Source organism: Vigna angularis, chromosome 6 (genome assembly GCF_016808095.1).
Source record: "Vigna angularis cultivar LongXiaoDou No.4 chromosome 6, ASM1680809v1, whole genome shotgun sequence".
Taxonomy (NCBI): domain Eukaryota; kingdom Viridiplantae; phylum Streptophyta; class Magnoliopsida; order Fabales; family Fabaceae; genus Vigna; species Vigna angularis.
This window is the reverse complement of record NC_068975.1, coordinates 29,295,676-29,323,468: the sequence shown is the minus strand read 5'-3', so window position 1 is coordinate 29,323,468 and position 27,793 is coordinate 29,295,676. Positions and strand designations below refer to the sequence as shown.

The window sequence follows — 27,793 nt, the reverse complement described above, 5'->3', positions numbered from 1 at the left end:
CATCTGTTATTCTTATATTATAGTTATTATAACATTTTATTATAATGTAGGATTTTGAATTTCGGAATCGAATCAACTATATAAGATTTGATAATTTTTTTGAAACTCGAAAGTTGTCTTAAAGTCTAAATTGTGAGTCTAACAACTCAGAGAGTATTTATATAACATACTCTTATGTCAAAATTAGCTTAAAGTTGACATCTAAAAATGGTAAATGTAACATTACTTATTTTTTTACCTTAAACTAATATTTATAAGTTTTGCAATAAACTTTTTATTAATATTGACCTAATAGTGCGTAATTAATTTTTTTTAAGTTAATTAAAATTAAGGTTAATTGTGTTGATTCATGATTAATTGGTCTGTTTTTCGATTGATTGGTCTTACTAATAATTATTGGACTATTTGAGTGGTGGTTGACCGTCTGGTTTGTGTCTAATTGGACAGTCATATAATACACTTGTATCATTATAATATTTTTTATTATATAAATTTTGTTAAAATCACTACAAAAATTAGTTATTTGAATTATATATCAGTTTTATGATAGACATTAAAAATTTGATTCCAAATTCGTATTGAATGATATTGTTAGAATTAATCACCAGTTAGTTGATATGTTATTAGTTTTGAAATATATACTTCATTACAAGTTTGTCCTTAAAGAAACACAAATAAGAAAATAAGAAGAAATTTATATTTAAATTATCTTTGATCTAAAATTCTCAATGTGAGACTATTAAATGTGATAAAAACACTTAAAATTTATTAATAATAAAAAACCAGTTAATAAAATTTATCAATAAAAAATATTATTAATAATAACTAACATAACTATGGACATGGTGTTTTCTAAATTTTGATAGAATAAACTTTATTTTAATTATATTTATGATAGGCAGAATCTTCAACACGTTTTTTCACACAAATTCAACAAGCTAAAGTGCAACTTACTACAACTTCAAATTTGCAGTTACTGATATATTATAATCTGAATATATTCATTATTAAATGAATGGACTGTTACACATTTAACTGCTATTGAGCAACAACTTATATTTTTGTATGTTAAGTGTAATTCTTAAAAGACATTATTCTATAGAGCTTTTAAGCATGTAAACAGCTATCTATATTGTGACCCATACTTTTAGGTATTTGAATTAATAATTTTTTTTTCAGTCTTGTTATTATCTTATAAATAAAAGAAAATGATAATTTGTGAAGAGAAAACGAAAATGAGTTGGTTAGAATAGAAAGAAAGGATGAATGAGTGAAATGTAGGTGGGAGAGTAAGTGATAAAAAAGTAAAACGTGTTAAGGAAAACATGTAGATTAAAAGAAAATTTTTGAAAAATAAAAGGTGGCTATTTAATATATTTTTCATTAATAATTGATGTTCACTAAAAATAAATATATTTTATTTTAATTTATTTATTTATAAATGAAGTTGCAATAGTTTATTTAATAGTTTTAGAGTTTGCTCAGCCAAACAAAAAAAAATATTGGAAAAAATACATATATATTTTCTATTTTTTCAATTTAAATTTTTTCTCATATGTTGTTAATTCTATTTTATTTGTGTTATATTTTTTTTATTAACCGGACCAAAGTGACTATTTGGGATAAGAGACGTAACAATACATACAAAATTGATCTGGTATATATATACATATATATAAATGAAATTGTGTATTTATCTTATAAATTTAAAGTTTCGTAACAAACTCAAACATCTATGTTATGTAAAATATTGTGAAGGTAACACTATTTTAGAAGAAGGATGACATTACAAAAGAGTACAGAAGAAATATGTAACTTTTGTCTTATTTTTTGTTTGTTGTTTACCGGTATAGAATACATCTGTTGAATGCACAAGTTGGGTCTCTGTTCCTGTTAGGGCATTTGGCGAGGGATGCAATCGAAACTGGGGACCTTAGATCACCAATTTCTCATCTTTCCAATCTCCATCAAATCGTTTCCTCCCTATTCCAATTAAGGTTTCTCCTCTCCGTTTTCCCTGTCGATATCTCTCAAATTCTGCTCTTAGGGTTTCGTATAACAGACCAAAATTCAATTGTTTTAGTCCGATTGTGAAATCTGTTTTTTTATTTTTTTATGTATAACTCTGATTAGATTTTCTGATAGTGTCGAATTTCGAAGTCTGCTATTTGATTGGACAGTGGTTTTCGTGTTTCTGTAGCTTATGTTCCCTCAATTCAAATCAAGAATGAATTTGTTGGATTTCTTTGCATGCTACGTGGAATTTATTGTTTTAGTGCCATTTATGGCCGTATAACACATCCTTGAACTATTTGGTGTCCGAAATCAATGGAATGGAAGTGGTAAATTTAACTATTTTTATGACACAAGTGGCGTGATTTGTACAATTATTGGACTGTAGGTGGTCTTTAAGAATAAAAACAAGCCCTAGGCTGAACTTTTCACATATAATTTATATTATTACTCTCGAGTTTAGAATTTGTAAAATTAAATACTTAGTTGGGCATAAGCTAAACTAATCAGAAGAGCTTCCAAAGTGTTGTGATTGCAAAACTTGTGATTATGTATTTAGAGCTAAAGTCGATGCTTATGTGGTTTACATTTGCTTGCCAGCTGAGAGTGCTTCTGATAAACTCGTGATGGGTGCTCCGAAGCAGAAATGGACTGCAGAAGAGGAAGCAGCACTCAAAGCTGGAGTTATCAAGCATGGTGTTGGTAAATGGCGCACCATACTGAAGGATCCAGAGTTTAATAATGTCTTATACCTGCGGTCAAATGTGGATCTCAAGGTCCGGTTATCTCGGTAGTTGTCTTTGTTGATGTTATGTTAGGTTGAGGTTCATTACTTCATTATCTTTACACTGTAATGAACTAATGTTGGCCTACATGCATAACATGTTTGTGCGGTTCTGATATGGGGTGTTGAATAGGATAAATGGCGAAATCTGAGCGTGATGGCAAATGGATGGAGCTCTAGGGAGAAGTCTAGGCTAGCGGTCAGAAGGGTGCATCATACCCCAAAACAGGATGAGCACTCCATGTCTATCACTCCTGTTGCTCCAAGTGATGAAGACATTGTTGATGTTAAGCCTCTTCAAATTTCTAGAGATACAGTGCATATTCTGGGTCCGAAAAGATCTAATTTAAGGTTGGATTTTTTATTTTTTATTACATATGGTATTTTGTTCTATTATATTTTCTACTGGTTTTCTTGAAAGGTGATGCTTTAGTGGTGCTATCTGTAATTGTTTTCTAGCAAGGAATTGTTAATGTTTAACAAGTACTATAGTTTTTGTTTAATTGGTTTGTCTAGCATGACTGTATATGTTTTACCCTGTTTACATTATACAGTTTGGATAAACTTATAATGGAAGCAATCACTAGCTTGAAGGAGAATGGTGGTTCTAATAAGACAGCTATTGCTGCTTTCATAGAGGTATAGTTCTGAGTGCTAAGCCTAACTTTTGTTAGCTTTTTTTTCCCTAGATAATTGTAAAATTAATAAAACAAAATTATTCGTTCTATGTAAGATTTTTCTTGTGGGCATAGAAGGCCTTTTAGTTTAGATCAGTCGGAGGAAATATATATGAAAAGCTTCTGAAGCCTAAAGTCAAAGGAAAACATGAGTGTTGAGAGATAACATAGTTGTCTTATTGGATTAAATGTTCCTTGTGTAGTTGAGGGATTGATGTGCCACACTGATCCTGGAGTTGTTTCTCTGGGTCAGTATTTTGTGACCCAGGTCATATAGAGCCAACATTTCATGTTTCACATCCCTAAAATTATTATTTTTTCTTCCCTATCCTGCTGTCTCTTTCTTCCTGTCATTTGTGCTCTCTCAGCTATAGCATTGTTGTGCTTCGTCTTCTCTCTTCTGCTTCATCATCTTCTTCTCCTCCCTTTTAGTTGGGATGCTGGGGTTATGTTTTTTCTTCTGTGTTGGTTGTAGTACTTCCTTCAACATTGTGCTCTGCTGGATATGCTGGGACAATTTTTCTTTTTCAGGTTGTGCTGATAAGCTGGGACAATTTTTGAACAAAATATGCCCATGCACCTGATTAGGAATGGGTGCAGGATTTGCTTTAGGGATTCAGGCTACCTGAGTATTGGTGAATTTTGAAAGCTTATATTTGTCTTTTGTGTGATTGACTATGGGATGTTTTTGGACCTACCAATTGAATAATAATCTATGAATATTTTCAGTTTAAGTTAGTTCAAGCTTATGCTTTACAAGATGTTTTCCTTATCCATGTCTTTTTTTTTATCATATGTATTTTTATTTATAATTTTTCAACTTCTGGTCGCATCTTACAATCAATGTTACGATCTTTCATTTATGATAATTCACCCCTCTCCTGATCCTTAGTCACATCTCAATTTTGGCAGCAGTAAGGTGACTTATTTAATCTCAATCAACAAAGAGGTGCAAGTAATCTCCTTTCACAAGATCATGATCTTAAGTCTCAGTGCACATTTGGTCTATTCTATGATCTTTCAATGGTTGAATGATCTTGTCCCCCACATGTAACCATAGATACATTTCATGTGATCGTGTTAGGAACCCAGATAGTAAGGATACTGAAAATGTGTTGACGTTCAGACTTTAAAATAACCACAATTTTTATGGCTAAGGAATGACATTATGTCTTTTAGTTACTGTTCAAATTTCCATTTTCTTTGGTACATCGTATGATATATTATGTTTGTATTCATTATCAGTTTCATTGCTTTGAAATCTGTAGGACCAATATTGGGCACTGCCAGACTTAAAAAGGATGTTGTCTGCAAAATTAAAGTTTTTGACAGCAAGTGGAAAACTGATCAAGGTATATTTCTACACGTTTAATTATGTCCCGGCTCAGATGCTTCTGATGCTAACACGCAATAAAAGTTGTTGGTGCATTCACTGTTGTTTTTGATTAATGATCTCAAGAGATGGATGCAAATTAGTTTCTGGTTCGGACTTCTGTAGTTAGTTGCATGTGAGAAATGAAGCTCCTATTAATGCTGAACTAGGCTCTCTTCGGTAGTCTTCCTGGCTCTTGGGAACGGGCTTTTCTCTAAATTGGGTGGTATGAAACCCAGTTTGCTCGTTCACCAGTGTGAATGGGTTGCTTTTTTTTACAACCTTATGGATTAGATGTAGGAGCATGAATATTGAATGAATTGAAATATGGAACTTTCATTTAGAGGAGTGGGCGTTGATTTTAGTATTAATTTATTATTCATGGACAAACACTGAAGCATTTACCCGAAGCTGTGTTTGATTTGACAAACCTATAGTTACTCATTATAAGACTGACGAAGTGTGTGGGTTGGATGTTGGGCTGTATGCCAGGACAAGAGAATTAGGGGAGATGACAAAAGGGAATAAGTAGAGATGTGAATGAAGTAATTGGCATAATCGTTTTTGACAAATTAAAACAGCAAGAAACAATTCTAATCCACTTATTATTCGGGATTCATAATTTCATATGGTTAATTTGAAATCCATTGCTGCTGCTGGTGGTGGTATTACTCATGTTTTATTTTATGCACTGTTGCTTACTTACATAAACTCTTTTGTTTTGTGTAATTAGTCAGGGTTATGGTAGGTAGCCATGCGTTGTTTAACTACAAACCGTGCAGACTTGCATAAAGTTTGTGTTTTTGTTGGACTTCTTAAATCAAGAAGTCAAGAAAAGCAAATAAATCACACCGAACAGAATGCACTTCTCTTATTCAATGAACCGAGAATACAATTGTATAGTAATCACCCCCAAGGAAGCTCGATCTCCCTCCACTGGACTAATGTTCCAGTTAACAACAAAATACTAATTTCATACCCCCCGCCCTTTACCACTAATTCTTATTTATACTCCCGTTTCCCTCTAACTAACTTTTAACAGAAACTCCCTCCTAATTTTTAACAGACACTCTCTCCTTCCCACCTTTATTTTTCCTCACATATACTTTTATTCCCCTATCAATACCCCCCTCCATCTCAGCAACCTTGTCCTCAAGGTTGAAATTCGGAAACTGCTGCTTGATGTACATCTCTTCTTCCCAGGTTGCTCCTTCCACTCCTCCCTCTTGCCATTGGATCAGAATTTGAGATACCTCCTCTCCTTGTTGATTTTTGTCTCTCCTCTGTAATACAATTAAAGGTCTATATAATGGACCTTCCACCTGTAATTCCACTGTTGGAACCGTGAAACTTGATCTCATGATTCCTCTTCATCATTGTGTTATCATATGAAGAGAACCCACTAGCTACTGTCCTCCAATTCAGGTCTGGAGGCTTGGGTGGTGGTCTATATGAGAAAATTATTGACTCCTTTTGTTCCATTAATAAGAACTTGATCTCATGATTCCTCTTCATCATTGTGTTATCATATGAAGAGAACCCACTAGCTACTGTCCTCCAATTCAGGTCTGGAGGCTTGGGTGGTGGTCTATATGAGAAAATTATTGACTCCTTTTGTTCCATTAATAAGAACTGCTCCTTTTCCAAGATTCCCCTAAACCATATGATTGTTGTATACTGCTTTCTGACTTGTGACCTCTTACCTTGTGGAGTACAAGTATTATAGTTTGTTTCTGAAATGTCTGCATTACTTCCAGTCCTGAAGTTTCTTTCCTACCATCTTTACCTTTCACCACTGTGAGTAATATAAGATGGCTAGTTAATAAAGATTCTGCAAGCAACCTGGAAATTCCTTTGTGGCCAATGCTAGAAGCTAGATCTGCAGGTTTTATAACCTTAGTAATTTCAACAAATGGACTTGTAACAGCCCTAGTGGATGCACCCCTGGACACCCAGACCACAGCTGGGTCACTTCCTGACAACACTGCTTTAATCCCAGGCCTCAACAATTCTTCTCCTTTCTTCACTGTTTTGGCATACCCACCACAACCTGCCACTCTATCCTTACTAAAAACAGCAGCTTTACTGGAAAATGGGCTGTTACTGGGCCTAATAATACCCAAGCCCAACATCTCCTGGACCTGCTTCTCTATTTCAGCCTTCATTAAGTGGGGATACTTATAGGGTCTCACGTTCACTTGTTCAGTGCCTTCTTTAATGGTTATCTGGTGGTCTACTCTTCTGACAGGAGGAAGTCCTTGTGGCACCTCAAACACCTTCTCAAACTCCCCCAAAATCTTCTCCAGATTCTCCTCCTGCATGGGCGTTAAATCCTCTGCTATTAAATTTTCTCTGCTATTTCAGATTTACTCAAACCCCACACCACCGCCAATGTCTCGATCTCGGTTTCCTTCTGTAACACTTCAGGGGTAATCATTTTCCTCATTAATGTGTTGTCCCCCCTTATCACTACCTCAGCCTCCGCCGGCCCATACTTCAACGTCATCTTCTTCTAGTCCACCCTAATCTCCCCCAATTTCGCCAGCCACTCAACTCCCAACACTACATCAACTCCTCCCAACTCAAAAAGATAAAAGTTCTCTCGGATCTCCACTCCCTTTAGTGTCAAGGACAGCCCCATGCAACATCCTTGTGTCTCCTTTCTCTGGCCATCACCCAAACCTACCCGATACGGTGTCGTCTTCTCTTTCTCTAACCTCATCTCTTCTACCAAGCGCGTCGAAATGAAATTGTGACTCGCCCCGCTGTCGATCAGCACTACGATCTTCCGGTCTCGAATCCAACCGGGCAACTTCATGGTGTTGGATTGCGTTATTCCTCCAGCTGAATACACTGACAATTCCATGCAAAGTTGTTCCGCCTCCTCTCGTGTCTTCGCCTCTTCCTCGTCGTCATCCGCCCCCATGATCATTATCTTTAAACTTCTCTCCGCACAACGATGGCCTGGGCTATAAGGATCCCCACAGTGGAAACAACGACCCTTTTCTCTCCTCTTTAGGTATTCTGGATATGGTAGAGTTCGCACTCTGCAACTCGGCCCACCTCCGCTTGCATTGCTTTCAACTTTTGAACCGGCGGTCCTGGTCGTCACTTCTTTCTTTGGACCGAGACCTCCCCCGCTACTCCCATGCCCCTTCGATGACCCGCGATAGGTCTCCGTTCTCGCTACCATGCCTGCGCTGGCCGCATATTTCCCCCACGTCAATCCTCCTTTCTTCGCCCCACCACCGTTAGACATCCTCGCCACTAATCCCGATTGCTCCACGTCCCGTGCCCTTTCCATCGCGGTTAACAGATCACGCGGATCATAAGGTCTAACGAGATCCCTCAGTCCTTCTTGTAATCCAGCAAAGAAATACCCAAGAAGTTGTTCCTCCGTCACGCCCGCCACCTGAGCCACCAGGACCTCGAATTCCTGTACATATTCCTCCACCGCTCCTTTCTGTTGCACCGCCGCCAATTTTTCAGAAATATTTCCTCGGTGTCTACCTCCCAACCTCCTGACCATCGCCTCCGTCAATGTCGCCCAGGTAGGATTCTGCACCTTCTTCCGCCAAAAACGGAACCAATAATTCACTCCCCCTTCCATACAAATGTACACCAGCTTCATCTTCTCCCTTTCTGTCACATTTTGTAATTCGAGGAATTTCTCCGTCCTAGCGATCCATCTCATTGGATCGATCCCTTCGAAAGTGGGTAATTCCACTCTCTTCATCCAACTCTTTTGAACGTCGCGTTCTTCTCCGATTCTTCATCTGATTCATCCTCCTCCGTATCCTGACCTCCATTAACCGAATGATTGCCTTCAGAACTCCTCCCCTGGTTCCCTCTTCTCCCACGGTCGCGATTCACGTTTCGAGCCATTCCCTTCATCTCCGCTCGAATTTCCTCCAACCTCGCTTCCATGGCATCGAATCTTCCCTCCAATGCACTAACCCTGTTCTCCATCTTGTCTCTCCTTCAATCTGGATCCGGCAGGTCGGACTAATTTTGTTGGACTTCTTAAATCAAGAAGTCAAGAAAAGCAAATAAATCACACCGAACAGAATGCACTTCTCTTATTCAATGAACCGAGAATACAATTGTATAGTAATCACCCCAAGGAAGCCCGATCTCCCTCCAGTGGACTAATGTTCCAGTTAACAACAAAATACTAATTTCATACCCCCCCGCCCTTTACCACTAATTTTTATTTACACTCCCCTTTCCCTCTAACTAACTTCTAATAGAAACTCCCTCCTAATTTTTAACAGACACTCTCTCCTTCCCGCTTTTATTTTAACTCACATATACTTTTATTCCCCTATCAGTTTTGGTATGAACTATAAACATATTTATGATATAATTTTCGGGAATCCATTAGCTTGAGTTCATATTTATACATTTGGTTTTCATGTTAGCTTTACAACTATTGTGGATGTCGTCTCATTTTGTGTTGGTTATATCAAGTTGTTTCTGTTAGAGATCTTACTTTTGGGTTGACTTTGATATTTCAGGTAAACCGCAAGTATAGGATTGCACCTACAGCAGCATATTCTGACAGAAGAAGAACCTCATCCATGTTATTTTTGGATGGGAGGCAAAAAGCCTCCATGAAAATGGACAAGGATGAGACCAACATTCTTACTAAATCTCAGATAGATTTAGAGTTAGCGAAGATAAGGTCCATGACTCCGCAAGAGGCAGCTGCATTTGCTGCTCGAGCAGTTGCAGAAGCAGAAGCTGCCATAGCAGAAGCAGAGGAGGCAGCCAAGGAGGCTGAAGCAGCAGAAGCCGATGCAGAGGCGGCACAAGCTTTTGCAGATGCTACAACAAAATCAGGGAAAGGAAGGAAATCCCCAAGGAGGGTAAAATCTCTTCCTTCTCCATCTTTTCTCATTCATGATACTAAAATACGTCTGTAGAGCACGCAGAAAAATTCTTTTTGTTACAACTTAAAAGTAGAAGGACAGAGGCACATATTTTTCTTTAAATATGCTTAGGAAATGGGAATTTTGTTTTATTTTTCATATAAGATAGTGATGAGGGAAAGGAGCAAATCAGTTTCTCATATTGATGAGACTTGTGATTTGGTTAAGGATAAGGAAATTTTTTTATCATTTTGGAGACATTCCATTTGGCTGCTTACTGATTCCCTGTTATCAAAATAAAATATTGTAGTATTCTAATTTTTGGCATTTCTAAATATCGTAGATCCATGCTTGATGGAAGTTTGAAGAATTAGACACTAGGAGGGATGAGCCGTGGCATTGAGTAGGGAAGCCAACCAGCTACATATCATTTGCTGGCATGGTCTACATTTTACACATAATACTTGAGGCTCTTGTTACTGTTCAGGTTTCACCTTGTTTAGGAGATTATTCTGAATTTTTGGGTCTTAAAATGTCCTTGTAGATAGAAGCATTGTTTGAATCTTTCTTGTAATTTCTTTAGAGCTATTGTTACCTTCGCGCTCTGGCCATGTACCCATTTACAGAATGTTGATGTTTAGATGAATGGGAATTCGTTCAAATTTCTTCTGAAGCATACATGTGCATCCTTTGACGTGTTATCCAGCCTTTTTAAGAGTTGAAAGTGTTATGTTGTGCATGGAAACCATTCTTTTTCATTTGTGGATTTAAGTTGTATTTGGAGAAACCTTTTCTCATGCCTTTCTAGGAGCAGAAAATGAAAACGGCAGACTAGTTTTTTTAGGAGAGAATAATGACAAAGTGGTAGAATAAATTCAGTTTTAACTCGTGTAAATAGTTTTTAGAGAAATTAGATAAGGGTTATTGTGATAAGATTGATTTTAGGGTTATTTTTTTGTTTGTTTACGTATTATTTTTTGGTCAAATTTGGTTTTGGTTACTGTTTTCTATAATTGATTAATTAGTTTTCAAATTTTAAAAAAATGTGTGAATTTAATCTTTTATTATTTTATGATGGTGAAAAATCATTATTAAATGTTAAATTTAGATTTAAAAGAAAAATTTGAATTATATATTCTAAAGGTTGAGTTTATCAATTTAAGAGTGCAAGAACTAAAAACGTACTTTTTCCTTTTCCTTTCTTTTAACTGAGTAAAGTTTAATTTAAGCGTATACTAATATACCTATTGTAGATGTAATAAGTCGTTGTCTACTCAAATCTCAGAATTAACATAACGTTATTATAACCCAAAACAGTTCCATTGTATAGAGATTTAATTCCATGATATTCATTTTCTTCATAGGTTGTTATATCCTTAATATATACCAAATTATAAATAAAAATTTAATATATTAATTTCTCTTGCTTCTATGTTTGTACTTTACTAGGAAAGAATCAAAAGTCAGACAAAACTAATACTTAACTTTTATTAAAAGTCTTGATTTATAAATACAATATTTCACTACATATTTAAATTAGTATAAATTAATTTGTTTAATTAAAAGTTTAAGTCTAAATTAGTTTATTTAATTAAAAGTTTATATGCAGACATTACAACTTACACAGTAAAAGAAAAAGTTACAGATTTAAGGAAAAGAAAGTTTACTTAGTACACATAATTTCATAATGTCAAAATATCTTAAATTAAGTTATCTTCTAAATTGTAACTTTTTAATGAGAAACAATTTCAAAATTTTAGAAACAAAATAGAGAATGTTAAAATAAGGAATTTAAAGAGATGATAAAACTTGTAAAGTAAAATACTAAATAATTAAAATTATAATTTACATATTAAGCATAAATTTAAATTTTGACCTTTATGTTTTTAAATTATCTCTACTAAACATAAAATCTAATTATATTATGTTTCTACGTTTTAACTTTATCTTTCTTCAATTTAATACACCTATTTTTATATGCTAAATAACATAATAAGTCCGAAGTTAGAATGAATATATTTTCATTTATCTAAATCTTATATTTTTTTTTATTATCTCTTAAAATTGTAAACAATTTGTAAAAATGATAAATTTCTTTCCAATCTCATAAATCTTTAAAATTATTTCAAATATTTTAAATTTTTATTATATAAAATTCATTAAAATTGAAATTACAAAATCTTAATCATAAAAATCTCTTAGAAGTTCTAACAAGTCATATCATTAGTACTTAATCTTAAAATTTGGTAAGACTTTTTCTTATGACATAATAATATCTAAAGATTCCAATCCAATATAAGTTATAAAAGTTAATTGAAAACTCTTCTCTCTTTTCATAAACAGCCCAATATCTCCTCTTTGCCATGTTCTCTAAACCAAACATTTGATATCTATGTTCACTTCTGAACACTTTAATTTTCCAAAATTATCCTTTTCTTAGAAATAAATAAGAAAGTTTGGTCACTACTGTTCCTGCATTCCATTTTGTCTCCACTCCATCCTTAGGCGAATATTGCACAGAAAGAGAGTGAAAATTCTGGTCTGTGTTGATCATGGAAGGTGGTTCAATGTGGCTACTCTATGTTTTTGGTGCTCTTCTTGTCCTAAGATTTCTGCTGAGAAATGTAAACTGGTTTCTCTATGAACAGAAACTGGGTGAAAAACAATACTTTCTCCCCCCTGGTCATATGGGGTGGCCCTTAATCGGCAACATGTGGTCCTTCTTTAGTGCTTTAAAGACCAATAACCCTGAGTCCTTCATGGACTCCTTTTACACCAGGTATACCATTCACTCTTCACTACTCTTTTTCTTTGCATTTTCTGCACTCAAAATATCTCTGCAGATTATCCAAACTCTTCACTATTAAAATCTCAGTCATGACATCATTATAACTTATGATCTCATGCATGTTATGGGAACAATCCACTGGTAAGATCTCTAATGGTTCTTTTGAGGGCACGGAAAGATTCAACACAATAACATCTTCTAGTGTTCAATAGACTAGTGTTCAATTATGTCGATAAAATATAAACTTAGATTCATATATATTTACAATCAAACGTATTATTTAAATTCTCCACCGTTTGACTAATCTCAGTTTGTCAAAACTTAAACACTGTCCCATGATTGCTCTCATTTGCTTTTGATCCAGAGAATAAAGTTCACTGCGTATCATATTTGCCACATAAACTGACATTTTCTTTTGCTAAACACATGCTAATTAACATCTTTGATTTCTTGATCTAAATTTTGGTTCTCAATTTTGGCTACGGAAAGATATGGACAATGTATTAGTTTCTATTCTATTACAGTCCCGTACATAAATTTTACTGATGTTTTGAAAGCACATACCAGTTTACTGTATTTGAAAGAATATATTCATTTGTCTGTTTTGTTTTTGACGTTGTGGTCTCATCACAAAGTGACAGTGAATGTAAGGCTCTCATGATGAGTATGGTTCAGTGCAGTCCAAGAACTGCAGCATAAGATAATATTGTTTCGGTGGTTTTTGTCTCCTTCTGTATGAGGGACACTACACCAAGCATCATGTGCAGGTTTCAAAACAAAAGTGTTTGTTTTGTTTGGATCAAAACAAAAATCTGTACACTATTTGAAATGATTTTTTTCTTTTTACAAAAGTGTTTGTTTTGTTTGGATCAAAACAAAAGTGTTTTGTTTTGTTTGGACCGGCTTGTAAGGTGAGGTTTGCACCTCATCTCGTGCGTAGAAATTGGGTGATCCGATAACGGTCCGATAGCGAGTGGAATAGGCTCTGATACCATATTAGAAGGTGGGTTTTTAATTCTAACTCAACCCCACAAAACCGACTTGTAAAGTGAGGTTTGCACCTCACTTATATATTATATTTTGGCCTTATCTCTAGTCGACGTGGGACTTCCAAAAATAGTAGAAGCTTGTGACGTCAACTTTTCCAACAATTGTAGAAGCCTGTGACGTCAACTTTTAATCTCCTGTAGATAAGTGTCTTTCCTTCTTTTTTTTTTTAATATATATTTACCAACTCTACTCTCTTTTCTTATTTTCTCTTCTGGCTTATTCCTTTATTCTTGTTGGTGAAACTTGTTGATAGCATTAGGACCTCATCAGTATAAAGTATTTTATTAATTAAGTTTTAACAGTTTGTATTAGATGACTGTTTTCTAAGTAATTGTGTCACAAATTTCTTTTTTCTGTAATCTTCAAGATAACCTCAGTAAAAAGCTGAACATATAGTTGATCATTTCATGCTGGCATAAACCATGAACTTGATGCATAAGTGTAACACACATTTACATTCAATGAACAATGCAGATATGGAAAAACTGGGATATACAAGGCATTGATGTTTGGAAATCCAAGTGTGATAGTCACAACACCGGAAGCATGCAAAAGGGTGTTGACAGATGATGGCAAATTCACTGTTGGATGGCCTCGTGCCACAGTAGAGTTGATGGGAAAAAAGTCTTTCATTTCAATATCCTACGAAGAACACAAACACCTTAGACGTCTAACATCTGCTTCCATCAATGGCTATGAAGCACTATCCGTTTACATTACATATATTGAAGAAGCTGTGATAAGTTCATTGGAGAAATGGACCACCATGGGAGATATTGAGTTTTTGACTGAACTGCGAAAGCTTACTTTCAACATCATTACACATATTTTTCTTGGTGAAGGAAAAGAAGATGCACATGCTATGGAGAGTTTAGAAAAAGAATTTACTGCAGTTAATTATGGACTTAGAGCTATGGCAGTTAACCTTCCTGGATTTGGATTTTATACAGCAGTTAAGGTAACTTCATGTATTCAATTTGTATCAAATAAGTCTATATTTAAATACAGAAAAATAATCATATTTAATTGTCTTAAATATAAAGAAGTTTTAACTAATTTAAATATCTTAATTTAATTAAAAAATTTCAATAACTTATTTTGTAAGATTAATATGTATAAATATAATTCTAAAGTTTTATATAAAATTAAATTAGATATAAAATCTATCTATTTGGATAATATCTATCTGCTTACAATATTTAATAAATGTGAATAAAATCAATTTAAAAGATATAGTTATTTTCATTAATCATAAAGACAAACATACTTTTTAATAGATTAAAATAATCTTTTGAAATAGTTTTTAACATAAAATTATCACAAAAAAGAAATTTTATGAAAGGTTAGAGTTGTCATTAATTTATCGTTAGAAAATAATTTAAATATAAGTCAAAGTTTTATATTAAATAAATAAAAAAAGTAAATCATATAAAAAAATTTCATAAACTCATTATTTTAATATTACTTTAATGTTTTTAGTTAAAAGTAATTTTAAATACTTTTAATATATATATATATATATATATATATATATATATAATCAAACTTAATAAATCTCTCTATAAAAAATCCCATCATTTAAAATTCTCATTTTAACTTTGATGATGAATATAGCTAAAACCATATTCATATATTGTCCCAGGATAATATTCTTAATAAAATAATTATTATATTTACCTTTTATTTTTAAATCTTTTGTGAATACTTTATGACTATTTAAGTGAGTAAAAACTATTATCGTACATATATTTTTTTTATCTTTTAATAACTTACATTTAGTAAAATATCACATATAATTTAAATCACAACTAATTAGGATGGCTATAGTTAACACCAAAGAAATTGTCCAACATTATTTTAAATCCATACATATTTACTTAATTGCATATCAAAGTTCAAAACAATCTTAAATCAATTTATAAATATCTAAAAACATAACTGAAATGTTCAAGCAGAATTACGAATGTTGTAAATAATCAATATCATTAAAAACTACACTATTAAATAATCAATATCGTAGTTCGAAGGAATACTATAGTAAAGTAAATATAGTTTGTCAGTGTTAATTTAATTTGTTCATTTCTCATATAAAAAAAATGCAGAATGTTATTGATAGAATTCTCGTATTCTTGACTTTGTTTTCCAAATGAACCAGAAGTACCTTCCAATGGAAGACAAATGCTGATATGTAACTTACTGCCTGAGAAATTAAACCTTGAAGTGCTTCTTTAGATGCAATGCAACATGTTATGTTATGAATTAACATTTTATAATTTCAGGCAAGAAAAAATCTGGTGGCCATATTTCATCCTGTTGTGGATAAACGAATAAAAGAAAGGAAGGAAAAGTTTCCCAGAAAAAAGGCTAAAGATATGATGAATGCTTTGATAGATGTTGAAGATGAAAATGGAAAGAAATTGAGTGTTGATGACATCACTGATATCTTGTTGATGTACTTGAATGCTGGTCATGAATCATCAGGACATATTACCATGTGGGCAACCTATTTCCTCCAAACTCATCCACAATACTTTAAGAAGGCTAAGGTATCAACTATGTAACAAATTTCTTAATTATCGTTAACTCATGTGCATTTACAATATCACCCTCAATAGGTCTGCGTTAACAAATTCAACTTTACTTCTCAGCATTATTCATTTGCTTAAACAGGAAGAACAAGAACAAATTCTAAAGAAAAGGCCTCCAACGCAGAAAGGGTTGTCATTAGCAGAAGTTCGGAAGATGGAATATCTATCCAAGGTAGAAAATAAATGGATGATCAAAGGTTACTTTCAACTTATAATTGATGTATTGTGATTATAACACGTTTTTGATTCGTTTACATTGCAAAGGTGATTGATGAAACACTGCGACTGATCTCATTCTCACTTACGGTCTTTCGGGAGGCAAAATCTGATGTCAATATCAATGGTTACTTTCTGTATTCAGTCATAATTTATCATTCCAATGAATATTAGAATAATCTACTTGTATTATGAATAATGAAGACTTTATAGTTATGCTGTAGCTAGATATTAGCACAACATAGCTTAAAATATTTTATTTATAGCACTATAGACATATATACACTAACTGGATGTTCATGTTTCAGGTTACTTGGTTCCAAAGGGTTGGAAAGTAATGGTCTGGTTCAGGTCTGTTCACCTTGATCCCGAGATATATCCTAATCCAAAAGAGTTTAATCCTGAGAGATGGAACGTAAGTTGCAGAGATTTAGTTGACAGCTGATTTGAATTGAACAGATTAATTATATGATTGTATGTGTTTTGTTGAATTTTGATGGAAAGTTTATCATGTGAAACAAAGGAATTGCACAAGGCTGGAGAATTTCTTCCGTTTGGAGCAGGAAGCAGATTTTGCCCCGGAAATGACCTTGCCAAACTGGAAATCTCAGTTTTCCTTCATCATTTTCTGCTGAATTACGAGTAAACATATTTCCCTTTTCAAGCCACTTTTTAATAATTAAAATTTTATCTTAAAATTTAAGGAATAAAAGATATTTAATCTTATTTTATTTTACCATCAAGAGGTGGAAATCTGAGTTATATATGTCTGTCACAGGCTTGAACGCCTTAATCCACTTGCCCCTATGAGATTCCTTCCTCACCCAAGACCCATTGACAACTGCATGGCAAGGATCAACAAAGCGAAGTAATTATGGTCTGCTACATAGATCCTTGCATGGAAGAAGAGTGGGAGCATGTCACAATGTCTCTTCTTCCTATCAAGCTTCACATCAATAAGAGCAGGGATCTAATCTAATGAAACTTATTTCTTCATCGTATCAAACTTTCATTTCTTGTTGCTGTCTTGTCAGGTTTATCAAACTGCCTCAATAAACTAAGGATTCTATAAATTTATGTTTATTTGGTAGTAGCTACTCATAAAAAGAATGTTTGCATGTAAACAACACTATGAGAAATGTAAGCACTAGTTATATGAAACACCAACTTCCACCTAAATACTGAACATCCTAGACATAGCTCAATTCAAAAATACATATACAACTCAACAACCTAATTAATATAAACTTTACAAAAATTTAAATTAATAATTAATATTTACATATTCTTCTTAAAACATTCATATCAGATAGTTTGAGTTTGTGTTTGTGAAAGTGTTTACTAGGCAAACGGTTATTTTTTTTAACTTGCTATCACCTTGAAGAATAATAACACAAAAGACACCTAATTAGCATTATTTAAATCCAGAAATTAAAAATAGTATTAGATAATATAAAATAAAATAAAAAAGATGATATTTTTAATTAAAGTACTAAAGAAATAATATATCAAAATTAAAGGACTAAAAAATTACTTTTTTTATAAGTTCTAAATAAGTCATATTACTTAATTAGATCCATGTAATAAATATTGATAAATCATTTTTTATGACATTATCAAACTACTATTTATCAAGTTATCTAATATCAAAGACTAAAAATAATATTTCACGAAATTAAATTGTTAAAAAATAAAAATTTTAATTAGAAGAAAAAAAAAAGAATACCCAATGTCGAAATCTTCAATGTACATATCTAGTTGAAAATTAGTTCTGAGTAATATTCTTTTAATATCATTAATCATATTAAAATACATCCAAATATAATTCACCGACTGTAATAAAACATAATGTTTATAATAATTTATATTGTAAACATTAATTACATAAAAACATATGATTTAAATTAAATTTACGACAAGGTAAACCAATATTTAATTAAAAATATATTGGTGGTAAAATTTGATCTAAAATTCAAAACTGTTCTCCATATATTCAAGCTAGACTTCATGGTAAATAGAAATAGTATATATTTTCTTACTGATAATTACAATTACATATAGCTATCTCCCAAGTAATTTTAAGGAAAGGTAGTAAAACGTTCATAACAAATGATGGAGATAAAAACAAAACATCACAATAAATGTAGTTTAGAAGGTTTTTTAAAAGCTATAAAACTATGTGAGCTTGTAACAGTATAATTTATTTTAATTTTATTGTGTTTTTCTGTTTATTTATCGTCAATATAAATTTTCTTTATTTTTTAATTGTAATTAATAAATTCTTTGTTCAATATACAAGCACTTTGTATAATAATCTCGTAAGCTATTTTCTTGTTTCCTGAATTATTCCCAAATAATTTAGACTATTATAAAAGTGTCAATAAACTTTATGCAATTAAAATGTCACTTATTATCTTCCCTATTTCCCCCTGTAAAGTGTGGTTTATATTAAATAAATTATTACGTTAAAAAAATTAAAATTAAATAAGAAAAATTGTACTAGTTGTTATGATAAAGAAATAGATCAATATTATTTTAAAAAATTAGTTTGAGATAATTAAAAAAGAAGTGCACCACAACGCTCCACCAATATTTCATTCATAGCTACAATAACCACGATGGCAATACCTAAAAAGCCTATTCTAGACGAGGACAAGCTCAAGGCCCATGTAAAATTCTTGTTTAGAAAAGTCTTTTCTTTTATAGTGTTTCTTCCTGCATTTCTTCACTCTTGTTACTCTACCCCTACATTTTAAAAATATCATTCTTCAACAAATTTCAAATCCGTTGAAAATTCCTTCGAATTTCAAAATTCATTGAAAAACAAAATTTTAAAAAAATTCGTTGAAGAAAAATTCCTTCAACAAATTTAAAAATTTATTGAATTTTTTTTCAAAAATTTAAGGTATAAAGTTTTTTGAAATGCGAAAATAGTTTTGAAATTTTAAAAAAATATAGGTTGCAAGGAAAAATGTGGAATGATTAGAAAGAAACATTATTTCTTTTACTAATTGTTTTAGGCTTTCAAGAAAAAAAAACGTTTCGAAATTTTTTTTATTACTAATTGTTTTAAGCTTTTAAGGAAAATAACATAAAAAAATTCAAAAGGTAAATTTTAAATAAAATTATAATAAAAATAATACATTCTTAAATTTATTTTAAGATGCTCAAACCTTTGAACCGTGCATGTTTAAGACTAATATATTAATTTTTCTTATGTATAGACTTTTTTTTTTTGTGTTGGCCATACTTAAAAATCTATTTTGGTTGCGGATTACTGTGGTTTTAGTATCTCTCCTCCATTTTTAACTAAAAGTTAATTTCCATTTTCATCATTTTTATGGAGGTGGAGAAAAAAAATGCCTAACTTCGTCTCATCTCTTTCTATAGGTAAGATCACTATTTATACTATTACTTTAAATATTAATTAAATACATACATTACTTCAAAAAATAGAACAAAATAAGCATAATATTATTATAGATTCAATTCTAAAAGATATAAATATTCTTCCTTCAATCCAAATATCAAAAAAGAAAAAAAAAATCTAGTTAGCTAAATATTAAATTAGATTAGAAAATAAAATAACAATGTCATAAATTTTAAATATTTATTAATAAAAATAGAAATAATCAATTATGTGAATGATTTTTTTTAGTAAAATAAATATCTTTAAATAAAACACGAAACTAAACATAAAAGCAAACCGAATATGCAAGCTTTTTAGTAATAACGGAAGATTATTTTTTTTTCTAATTTTAAAAGTAATTTAATTTTAAACGTATTAGGTTTCACTTATTTAAATAATCGAATACTATTCTGATTTTAAAAGTATTAAGTTTCAATTTTTTAATAAAAAAATTATATTTTTTATTTTAAAAATAATTTAATTTTAAGAGTATTAGATACAAAGATTAATACATTTAAAATTAAATTATTTTTAAAATCAGAAAGGAAATAAGTTTCGATTATTAAAAAACACTAAAGTCTAATGTGAAAATTTATATTTCGGTTGATAACCAAAATAAAAAAGTCATAATTTTTTATTTGATATATTTCTATTGTTGAACTAAAATAAAATATCTAAAATAATTGGTGTCAAAAACTTTTACATGTTATCAAGTTAACTATAAATTTACATATTTAAATATTTAAAATTGAGAATCAAACATTTTCATATTAAAAAGTAAACAATAAATAAAAAATATTTGAAAAAGAATAGAAATAATAAAATATTTATTTTAAAAACTATATTTGAATAATTAAATTTAAGGTTTGTGTTTATTAAAATGCAATACACTCTTTGAACAAAACTATACAAAGAAAAAAAATGTGTACTTAAAGACGTGATAAGAGAAAAAAATATGTGACAAATATGAAAGAACTTTGAATTTTGAAGTCTAACAATTGATAGTGAAAAGAAAAAGAATGTTATAACTTTTAACTAATTTTGTAAACTCTTTTAGTTTAGTTTTTTAATTTTCAGTTATCCTTTGAGTTAGCTTTATCAAATATGCTGATTGGAGGTTATCGTGTGACATGATCAATGTCACCTTCAGGTTCTTGGCTATTCTGAATTGGAACATCATTATTTTACCTACAATACATATCTGGAATTCGGTTCAATCATACATTATTTTTCAATTTTAAACAGTCTAATGCACAAAAAATTGGACAAATACCTAATGAGACAAAGTTCTTTTGTTCATTTGTCAGAACATTTAGATATGACAGAAGACTTCCTAGCTAGTGCTTAAAGAGAATATGAAAGATGCAGAATTGGAAAATATACTTATTTGTATGTACTGTGAAAAACTTTTTTTTTTTTCCTTTTTTTGTTGAAGCCATGTCAACTTAGCTTAGACTGGATCTGCAAGCATTTATCTGAGGAAGATAACATGGAGACAGAATTTCAAATTGAAAAGAGCCATATATACTACAGCTCTCAGGTTGTTGTAGATCAACATTTCTTCACCCTTCCCAAGCAATTGTCCATGGGCCTTGTATGTGGTAAGTATCTCACAGGACAATTAGGATTTTTCTGTTCAAAACTGTTGAATAAAAAAGTAACACAAAACTTCAGTTAAAAAAAACTCAAATTTCAATGTTTTTCCCATTTGATTCATAAGTGATTAACTTGCTTATGTGTAACAGTTTACTCAGCAATCTGCTATTGCTAGAATGAGCAAGAAAAGAAACATTAGACTTAGGTCCAATCATAGTACTCAAACTATGGTAAAATATAACTTATTATGGAAAAGTGATGTATGCAATGGTAGAGTGAGAATGTTCACCGGTAATTCAGAAGGAAATAATGAAGAAAAACTGCTATTTCCATCTTGGCAAGATCATTCCCAGGACACAATCTGCTTCCTGCCCCAAAGGGAAGGAATTCTCCGGCTTTGTGTTCTTTCTGTGAATAAGCATCACCAAATTCAAAATTAAACCATAAACCACATATACAATTGCAGACTGCATGACTCAATTCAGAATAGGCAAAGATGAAGCTTGGGAACTTACATTCCATCTATAAGGGTTAAATTCCTTTGGATTAGGATATATTTCAGGATCAAGGTGAACTGATCTGAACCACACAAGTGCTTTCCAACCTTTTGGAATTAAGTACCCTGTATCACCCCATATACGGTTAATATTTTGTAACACGAGTGAAAGATTATACTTAATACCACACCATGATGTTCTTCGACATTCATGCAGTGAACAAATATCATACTAGCCACTTGCCATCATATAATATACAAAACTAAGTTCAACAACGGAGAAGAGTATAGCTTTGTTTTTTCACTTCTTTCATTTCTGATACTGACAACAAATAAATAGGAAGAACACGGACTGACCATTGATATTGACATCAGATTTTGCCTCCCGAAAGACCACTAGTGAGAATGTAATCACACGCATTGTTTCATCAATCACCTAAACAATGTGGAAAATAGAAACATGTACTATAATAGTTGACAGAGTAGATATTGATATTAACTTCAGATCAATAGCTACCTACCTTGTAAAGAAAATCCATTTCACGAACTTCCTTTAGTGTCAACCCTTTCTGTGTTGGAGGCCTTCTCCGTACTATTTCTTCTTGTTCTGCCTATTCAAGGCGTAAAGATAAATGTTAGTTTTGATCTTACTCTACTATTGAGGGTAGAACAAGGATACATTTTCCAAGATGAAGTGATTAATGTTCATGTTTATTGTGCCTTAGTAATTTGTAAATTTAGGTGGACTATGATAATCAAATAACCTATTACCTTGGCCTTCTGGAGATATTCTGGGTGCTTTTGCAGGAAGAAGGTTGCCCACATGGTAATGTGTCCTGAAGATTCGTGGCCTGCATTCAAGTACATTAACATGATATCAATGATGTCCTCATCTCCCAACTTTCTTCCATCCTCATCAGCAACATCTATCAGAGCATCCATCATATCTCTGTTTTTTCCAGGCAAATATCCCTTCCTTATGCTTCTTCTCTCGTCCACAATAGATTGAAATATGGCCACTAGATTTTTCCTTGCCTAAAATAAAAGCACCAAGTGGTAAGATGTTCTACCTGTATAACTGCAAGATTTGAATAGACTATATTTTGTTGCTTCATGTTGCAATCAGAGTCTGACAGAATGGAACTTCTGATTCATGTGGAACATATATAATAGTCTGACAATCTCATTGATGATTTAAGCATCCTAGAATATGCTTGTTTGGTGACCACAATAAAAGAATGAAAAAATTTGCCATACTTTGCTCACAATCACTACTGATATGGTCAAAATAATATGTAGGTGAGAAACAAATGTTTTCTGAGTAACTTTTGGGACTTAAATTTCAAATTATAAAAAAATATTAGAATCTTAGTGATATTGAGAGCATTTTAATAATATCAAGACCCAATGTCGGACCTTTACTGAATCACAAACAAATGTATAGTGATGAAACTTAATGTCATATATGTCTGAAGTTGAGTTAGACCAAACACTTTAAATTCTAAGACACTTCTTTCTAAAACTGACAGCAAAACAATTTAGACTTTACTTGGTTTTACGTTAGCTTTGATAGAATATGCTCTAATTCCAACTCTATTGTGAAGATACTGAAATCTCTTACTTATAACGTCAAAGATCTCAGGGGGGAACTGGTAGATCAACACATGTTTTTAGTCTAGTAGGTTGAAATTGATTGCTTTTACCTAAAATGGTTTCAATTTTGCATAAACTATAAATCATGTAGTCAAAATCAAACAAATGAAACATAAGAATATCAATAAGCTTTTCCTGAAAAGATGAAAAGTAACCTTATCATTCGCCAATTCATACTTTGAGGTTAATACAACAAGACAAGCTCTATTCTCCATTTCTTTCAAATTAAAAGCAAGGAAATTCTAACAAACATGCTATTTGGTTCATACAAGGCAAAACTTAAATAAAGTTCTTTATATCCTTGTTATCTAGTTTTCAAATCAAACCACCAAATATGGTGTTTTAACACACTTAATGTTGAAGTTAATTACCTTGAATGCCTTGTGGTATGCAAATCCAGGAATATTAATCCGCATGGCTCTGACTCCATAATTAAGTGCTGTGTATTCCCTCTCCAAAGCCTCCATTATAGGTTCACTTTCTGAGCTAAGAAAAATATGCATAATGATTTTGAAAGTAAGTTTCCTGATCTCAGTTAAAAACTCAATTTGTCCAAGGTTGGCCCATGTCTCCAATGAACTTATCACATTTTTTTCAATATATGTCAAGTAAAGGGACAAAGCTTCCATGCCATTGATTGAAGAGGATGTCAAACGCCTGAGGCGTTTGTGTTCTTCATAAGGCATTGAAATAAATGACCTCTTCCCAATGAGCTCTATCGCAGAACGTGGCCAACCAGTAGTGAATTTATCATCATCTGTCAACACCCTTTTGCATGTTTCAGGTGTCGTCACAATTATACCTGGGTTTCCAAACATCAAGGTCTTGTACATTCCAGTTCGTCCAAATCTTCATGATTTGTTGTTTCAATAAAAAAACGTTAGTATCACCAACTATAATGCACAATATGATATATGATACATATATTGTTCACATATTTAGGATACATAGAACATGTTATAATCATAATTCTATTAGATATGTAAAAAAAAAATAATTGTTAGTGAATAAATATACTTCTGTCATTGATGCGTTGAAAGATTACGATTGTCTCACTCCTATTAACAGCAAAATACATATCATAAAAAAAGTAAACCGCTTTAAAGTTAATCTTTATTTAGTTGGTAGGTGGTGTCAAACACTGAATAGCTCACCTCAGAAACATTTGGATGTATCCAAGAGTAAGTATCTTATACATATTTAACATTAGTTAGCTAAGCAAATGCCACGTATCAGTATTTCATACATCATCACACATAGGCATGATTTGAAACGCTCTGGATTAATATTTTATTGCAGAATCTTGGTGGGGGAAAAGAGTTAGTGAGAGAACTATTCTCTCCTTGGAACTTTCATTTATAACTCTTCTTCCACTTTAATCCTATGAGACTACTAGTAGACAATTCTACCCACATAGTATAAGCAGTATAATCAATTTGTTAGTAGATTTTATCATTTAATTAATCATGTTTAAAAAATTCTAAAATGTATTATAATACTTTATAGACCATCTTAATCATGGAGGGCCCATGCTGACATGGACTGCACATTCTGACGTACGTGTCCGGACATCAAAACGTATATACTGCACGTATTGCATCATAATTTTTCAACGTAAATTTCACGTTTAATGTTTAGATTTTGTATTTTGAAAAAAAGTATAAGAAAATTCAAGCTAAAGATTTTCTAAAATTGCAATTGATACATAATAAATTTATAAATTACAAGCTAGAAAGGGAAAGTTGGAGTATCAGAGTCCAGAAATCGTGGCTCTTGCGCCACTGTCAGTGTCAGATAGCAGAAGAAAACTCTGGACGATGTTGTGAGTGAGAAAGAGAAAAGGAGGTTAAGTACAGTGAAAATGACAAACAGATGCAGCTCTTCTCTTATTCCCTATCAATGGTTTGTTTGTTTCATAAGGTTGAAAAGGGTCATGCTGCAATTCCAAAACTGAAAAGATAGCATAATGGTAATTTCACTTTCACAAAGAACCAGCAGCTTTTTGTGCCAAACTAGATATAAAGTAGAAAAAGTACATTATCTTATGTTTCCTGGACCACTAATAGCAGTAGCAGCTTTGGTTAGGGGTGTGGTTGTGTCAGTGGCATGAGGTGAGGATCATGATATCCATTAGCCCTCTCAGATTCATCACAATCACAAGTCACAATACAGAGTCACCTCAAAGGTAGTAAACATTAAACAAACAACAAGCTTATGAAAAAACTACGTATCAAAAACATTTTTTTATACAGAGGATGATAAATGTTAAAATTACTTGCTACTGGTAAATGGTAATTACCTGGAAACAAAGGAGGAGATGAAGGAATCAGGGTCCTTGGACTTGAAAGCTCTGAGGAAGGACCACATGTTGCCAATGAAGGGCCAACCCATGTCACCTGGAGGCAGAGAGTACTGCTTCACACCTAATTTGGATTCATAGAGCCACCAATTTAAGTTCTTGAGGACTAAAAGAGCACCAGCAATGGCCACAACCACAAGGACCACCCACATGGTTCCCATCTCCATCACCATCATCATCATCATCAATCACTCAACTTCAGGCCACCCAACAGTGACTAGTGACTCAATACTCACTCAACTTAGACAACTCTCTCACTCACTCACTCACTATCTTTCTCTGTATTTATAAGAAAACTTGGGGTTTGAGATGTGGAGAGAGAGAGAGAGAGAGAGAGAGAGAGAGAGAGAGAGAGAGAGAGAGAGAGAGAGAGAGAGAGAGAGAGAGAGAGAGAGAGAGAGAGAGAGAGAGAGAGAGAGAGAGAGAGAGAGAGAGAGAGAGAGAGAGAGAGAGAGAGAGAGAGAGAGAGAGAGAGAGAGAGAGAGAGAGAGAGAGAGAGAGAGAGAGAGAGAGAGAGAGAGAGAGAGAGAGAGAGAGAGAGAGAGAGAGGGAGGATGAGGAGATTGGAAAAAAAAAATAAAGTGAATTTGGTGAGAGCACTGAGTGGCCAAAATGAATTTGTGTAAAGTTATAGAACATAGACAGAGGTGGCCGGCTTTCTTTTCCTGTATTTTGTTTTGTTCTGTACCTAATTACAAATCAACTCATACTGTGTATGTGGAATGATTCCACTAGCTCCGGTTTTAAAAAAAGAAATTGATAAATGTTTGTTATTTTCAATGACGTAAGTTTGTTATTTATCGTGGACAATACAATTGATTAATTTAGTATTTCTATAAGTCTAGTGTTTTAAGAATAAGCAAAAATTTGGGTTGTCAACAAGGATACATGCTGAAAACAATTTTATGTTTGTGTTATGGTTGTTTGTGTCTTTGAGAATTCTTCTCCCAACTAATGGTGGACACCCTGAGCCATGTTTGCAAAGTTTTTGGATAGAGTTCTGATTTGTTGCACTCTTGACGACCTAACAGTGCAACACACATTTGACTCTTGTTATCTTCTTTTTCCTTATCATATCACATGAATAATTTCATCATTGATTATATATCAGTAGGGTTGGAGTGTTCTGTGGCCTTGTATCTAGAATCTTAAGTTGCATGATTTGAAAGTTAAAAAGTTAGTAATTAGAGGAAGAAAGGAAATTTTCTCTGGTCCTTATCAGAGGTCATGTGTTAACTTTAGAACCATTAAGAAACAGGAGCAAGAGTGGACATGATGAAATCCTGAAAAATCTCTCATTTTTATGCTCCTTTTGTGAAATTATGTATAAAGCTCACAATGATAGTGGTTGCGGCAAATAGTACAATTGACTTTTTTTTCTGTATGCTATCTTCGTATCAATTCGTGTTGGATTTCAGCTTCTTTGTTGGATTTGAAAACTCTGAATGAAGCCATGTTGTTGTTGCTATCGAAAAAGGCTTCTTCTAAGTGTGAATGAATGCTTCCTCTTCCTGCTCTTGTGGTTGAAACTTTGGAAAAAAAATATCTTAAGTCGTACCAAACCTTATAAATATTGACTTATTAAATAAATTTTCTACTCATATATATATATATATATATATATATATATATATATATATATATATATATATTTATTGTAAGTTTTATTTACTTTAAATTGATATATAATTTTTAACTATTTTATTGAGATATATATATTTTGAATATCAGATTAAATATTAATAATTAACTAATATATGATGAGTTCAACAAATTTCATTAACATAAATTTCAAATAATTATGATACTAGATTAAATTGTTAGATTAAATCTCTAATCTATTTTACAAAATCATGAGATTTATACTTAATTATATATTATAATTTTTTTTATTTATATAAAATCTCTAATAATATAATGA

At 32.2% G+C, this 27,793-nt stretch overlaps 3 protein-coding genes across 3 annotated transcripts; 2 read left to right on the top strand and 1 right to left on the bottom strand.

The window, feature by feature from the left end:
- Positions 1-1,777: 1,777 nt before the first annotated feature.
- Positions 1,778-10,418, top strand: LOC108343193 (telomere repeat-binding factor 1). The gene is made up of 7 exons (XM_017581303.2): positions 1,778-1,997; positions 2,614-2,789; positions 2,931-3,148; positions 3,352-3,436; positions 4,743-4,826; positions 9,364-9,714; positions 10,061-10,418. Exons 2-7 carry the CDS (start codon positions 2,640-2,642, stop codon positions 10,070-10,072), a joined length of 900 nt encoding a protein of 299 aa, XP_017436792.1. The 5' UTR covers positions 1,778-1,997; positions 2,614-2,639; the 3' UTR covers positions 10,073-10,418.
- Positions 10,419-12,090: 1,672 nt separating this feature from the next.
- Positions 12,091-17,520, top strand: LOC108341206 (ent-kaurenoic acid oxidase 2-like). The gene is made up of 8 exons (XM_017578880.2): positions 12,091-12,496; positions 14,030-14,513; positions 15,835-16,101; positions 16,226-16,315; positions 16,408-16,486; positions 16,668-16,774; positions 16,883-17,001; positions 17,138-17,520. The coding sequence occupies exons 1-8, from the start codon at positions 12,270-12,272 to the stop codon at positions 17,229-17,231; spliced, it is 1,467 nt and encodes a 488-aa protein (XP_017434369.1). The 5' UTR covers positions 12,091-12,269; the 3' UTR covers positions 17,232-17,520.
- A 3,366-nt stretch (positions 17,521-20,886) lies between these two features.
- On the bottom strand, positions 20,887-26,250 carry LOC108340942 (ent-kaurenoic acid oxidase 2). Its single transcript, XM_017578517.2, has 8 exons — positions 25,813-26,250; positions 23,885-24,362; positions 22,632-22,895; positions 22,382-22,471; positions 22,218-22,296; positions 21,880-21,986; positions 21,654-21,772; positions 20,887-21,410 (listed from the first exon to the last, which is right to left on the bottom strand). Exons 1-8 carry the CDS (start codon positions 26,055-26,057, stop codon positions 21,320-21,322), a joined length of 1,473 nt encoding a protein of 490 aa, XP_017434006.1. The 5' UTR covers positions 26,058-26,250; the 3' UTR covers positions 20,887-21,319.
- Between the last annotated feature and the right edge of the window lie 1,543 nt (positions 26,251-27,793).

Bases quoted from the DNA above. Each gene is read 5' to 3' on its own strand.
- LOC108340942 (XM_017578517.2), bottom strand. From the start codon at position 26,057: ATGATGATGATGATGGTGATGGAGATGGGAACCATGTGGGTGGTCCTT. The intron at 22,472-22,631 runs GTAATAGGTTAT...CGCCTTGAATAG, and splicing joins AATATCTCCAGAAGGCCAAG to GCAGAACAAGAAGAAATAGT. The intron at 21,411-21,653 runs GTGAACATTCTC...TTTATTCAACAG, and splicing joins TATTTCCTTCTGAATTACCG to TTTTGAACAGAAAAATCCTA.
- LOC108343193 (XM_017581303.2), top strand. From the start codon at position 2,640: ATGGGTGCTCCGAAGCAGAAATGGACTGCAGAAGAGGAAGCAGCACTC. The intron at 2,790-2,930 runs GTCCGGTTATCT...GGTGTTGAATAG, and splicing joins GGTCAAATGTGGATCTCAAG to GATAAATGGCGAAATCTGAG. The intron at 4,827-9,363 runs GTATATTTCTAC...TTGATATTTCAG, and splicing joins CAAGTGGAAAACTGATCAAG to GTAAACCGCAAGTATAGGAT.
- LOC108341206 (XM_017578880.2), top strand. From the start codon at position 12,270: ATGGAAGGTGGTTCAATGTGGCTACTCTATGTTTTTGGTGCTCTTCTT. The intron at 16,487-16,667 runs GTTACTTTCTGT...TTCATGTTTCAG, and splicing joins ATCTGATGTCAATATCAATG to GTTACTTGGTTCCAAAGGGT. The intron at 16,775-16,882 runs GTAAGTTGCAGA...TGTGAAACAAAG, and splicing joins TTAATCCTGAGAGATGGAAC to GAATTGCACAAGGCTGGAGA.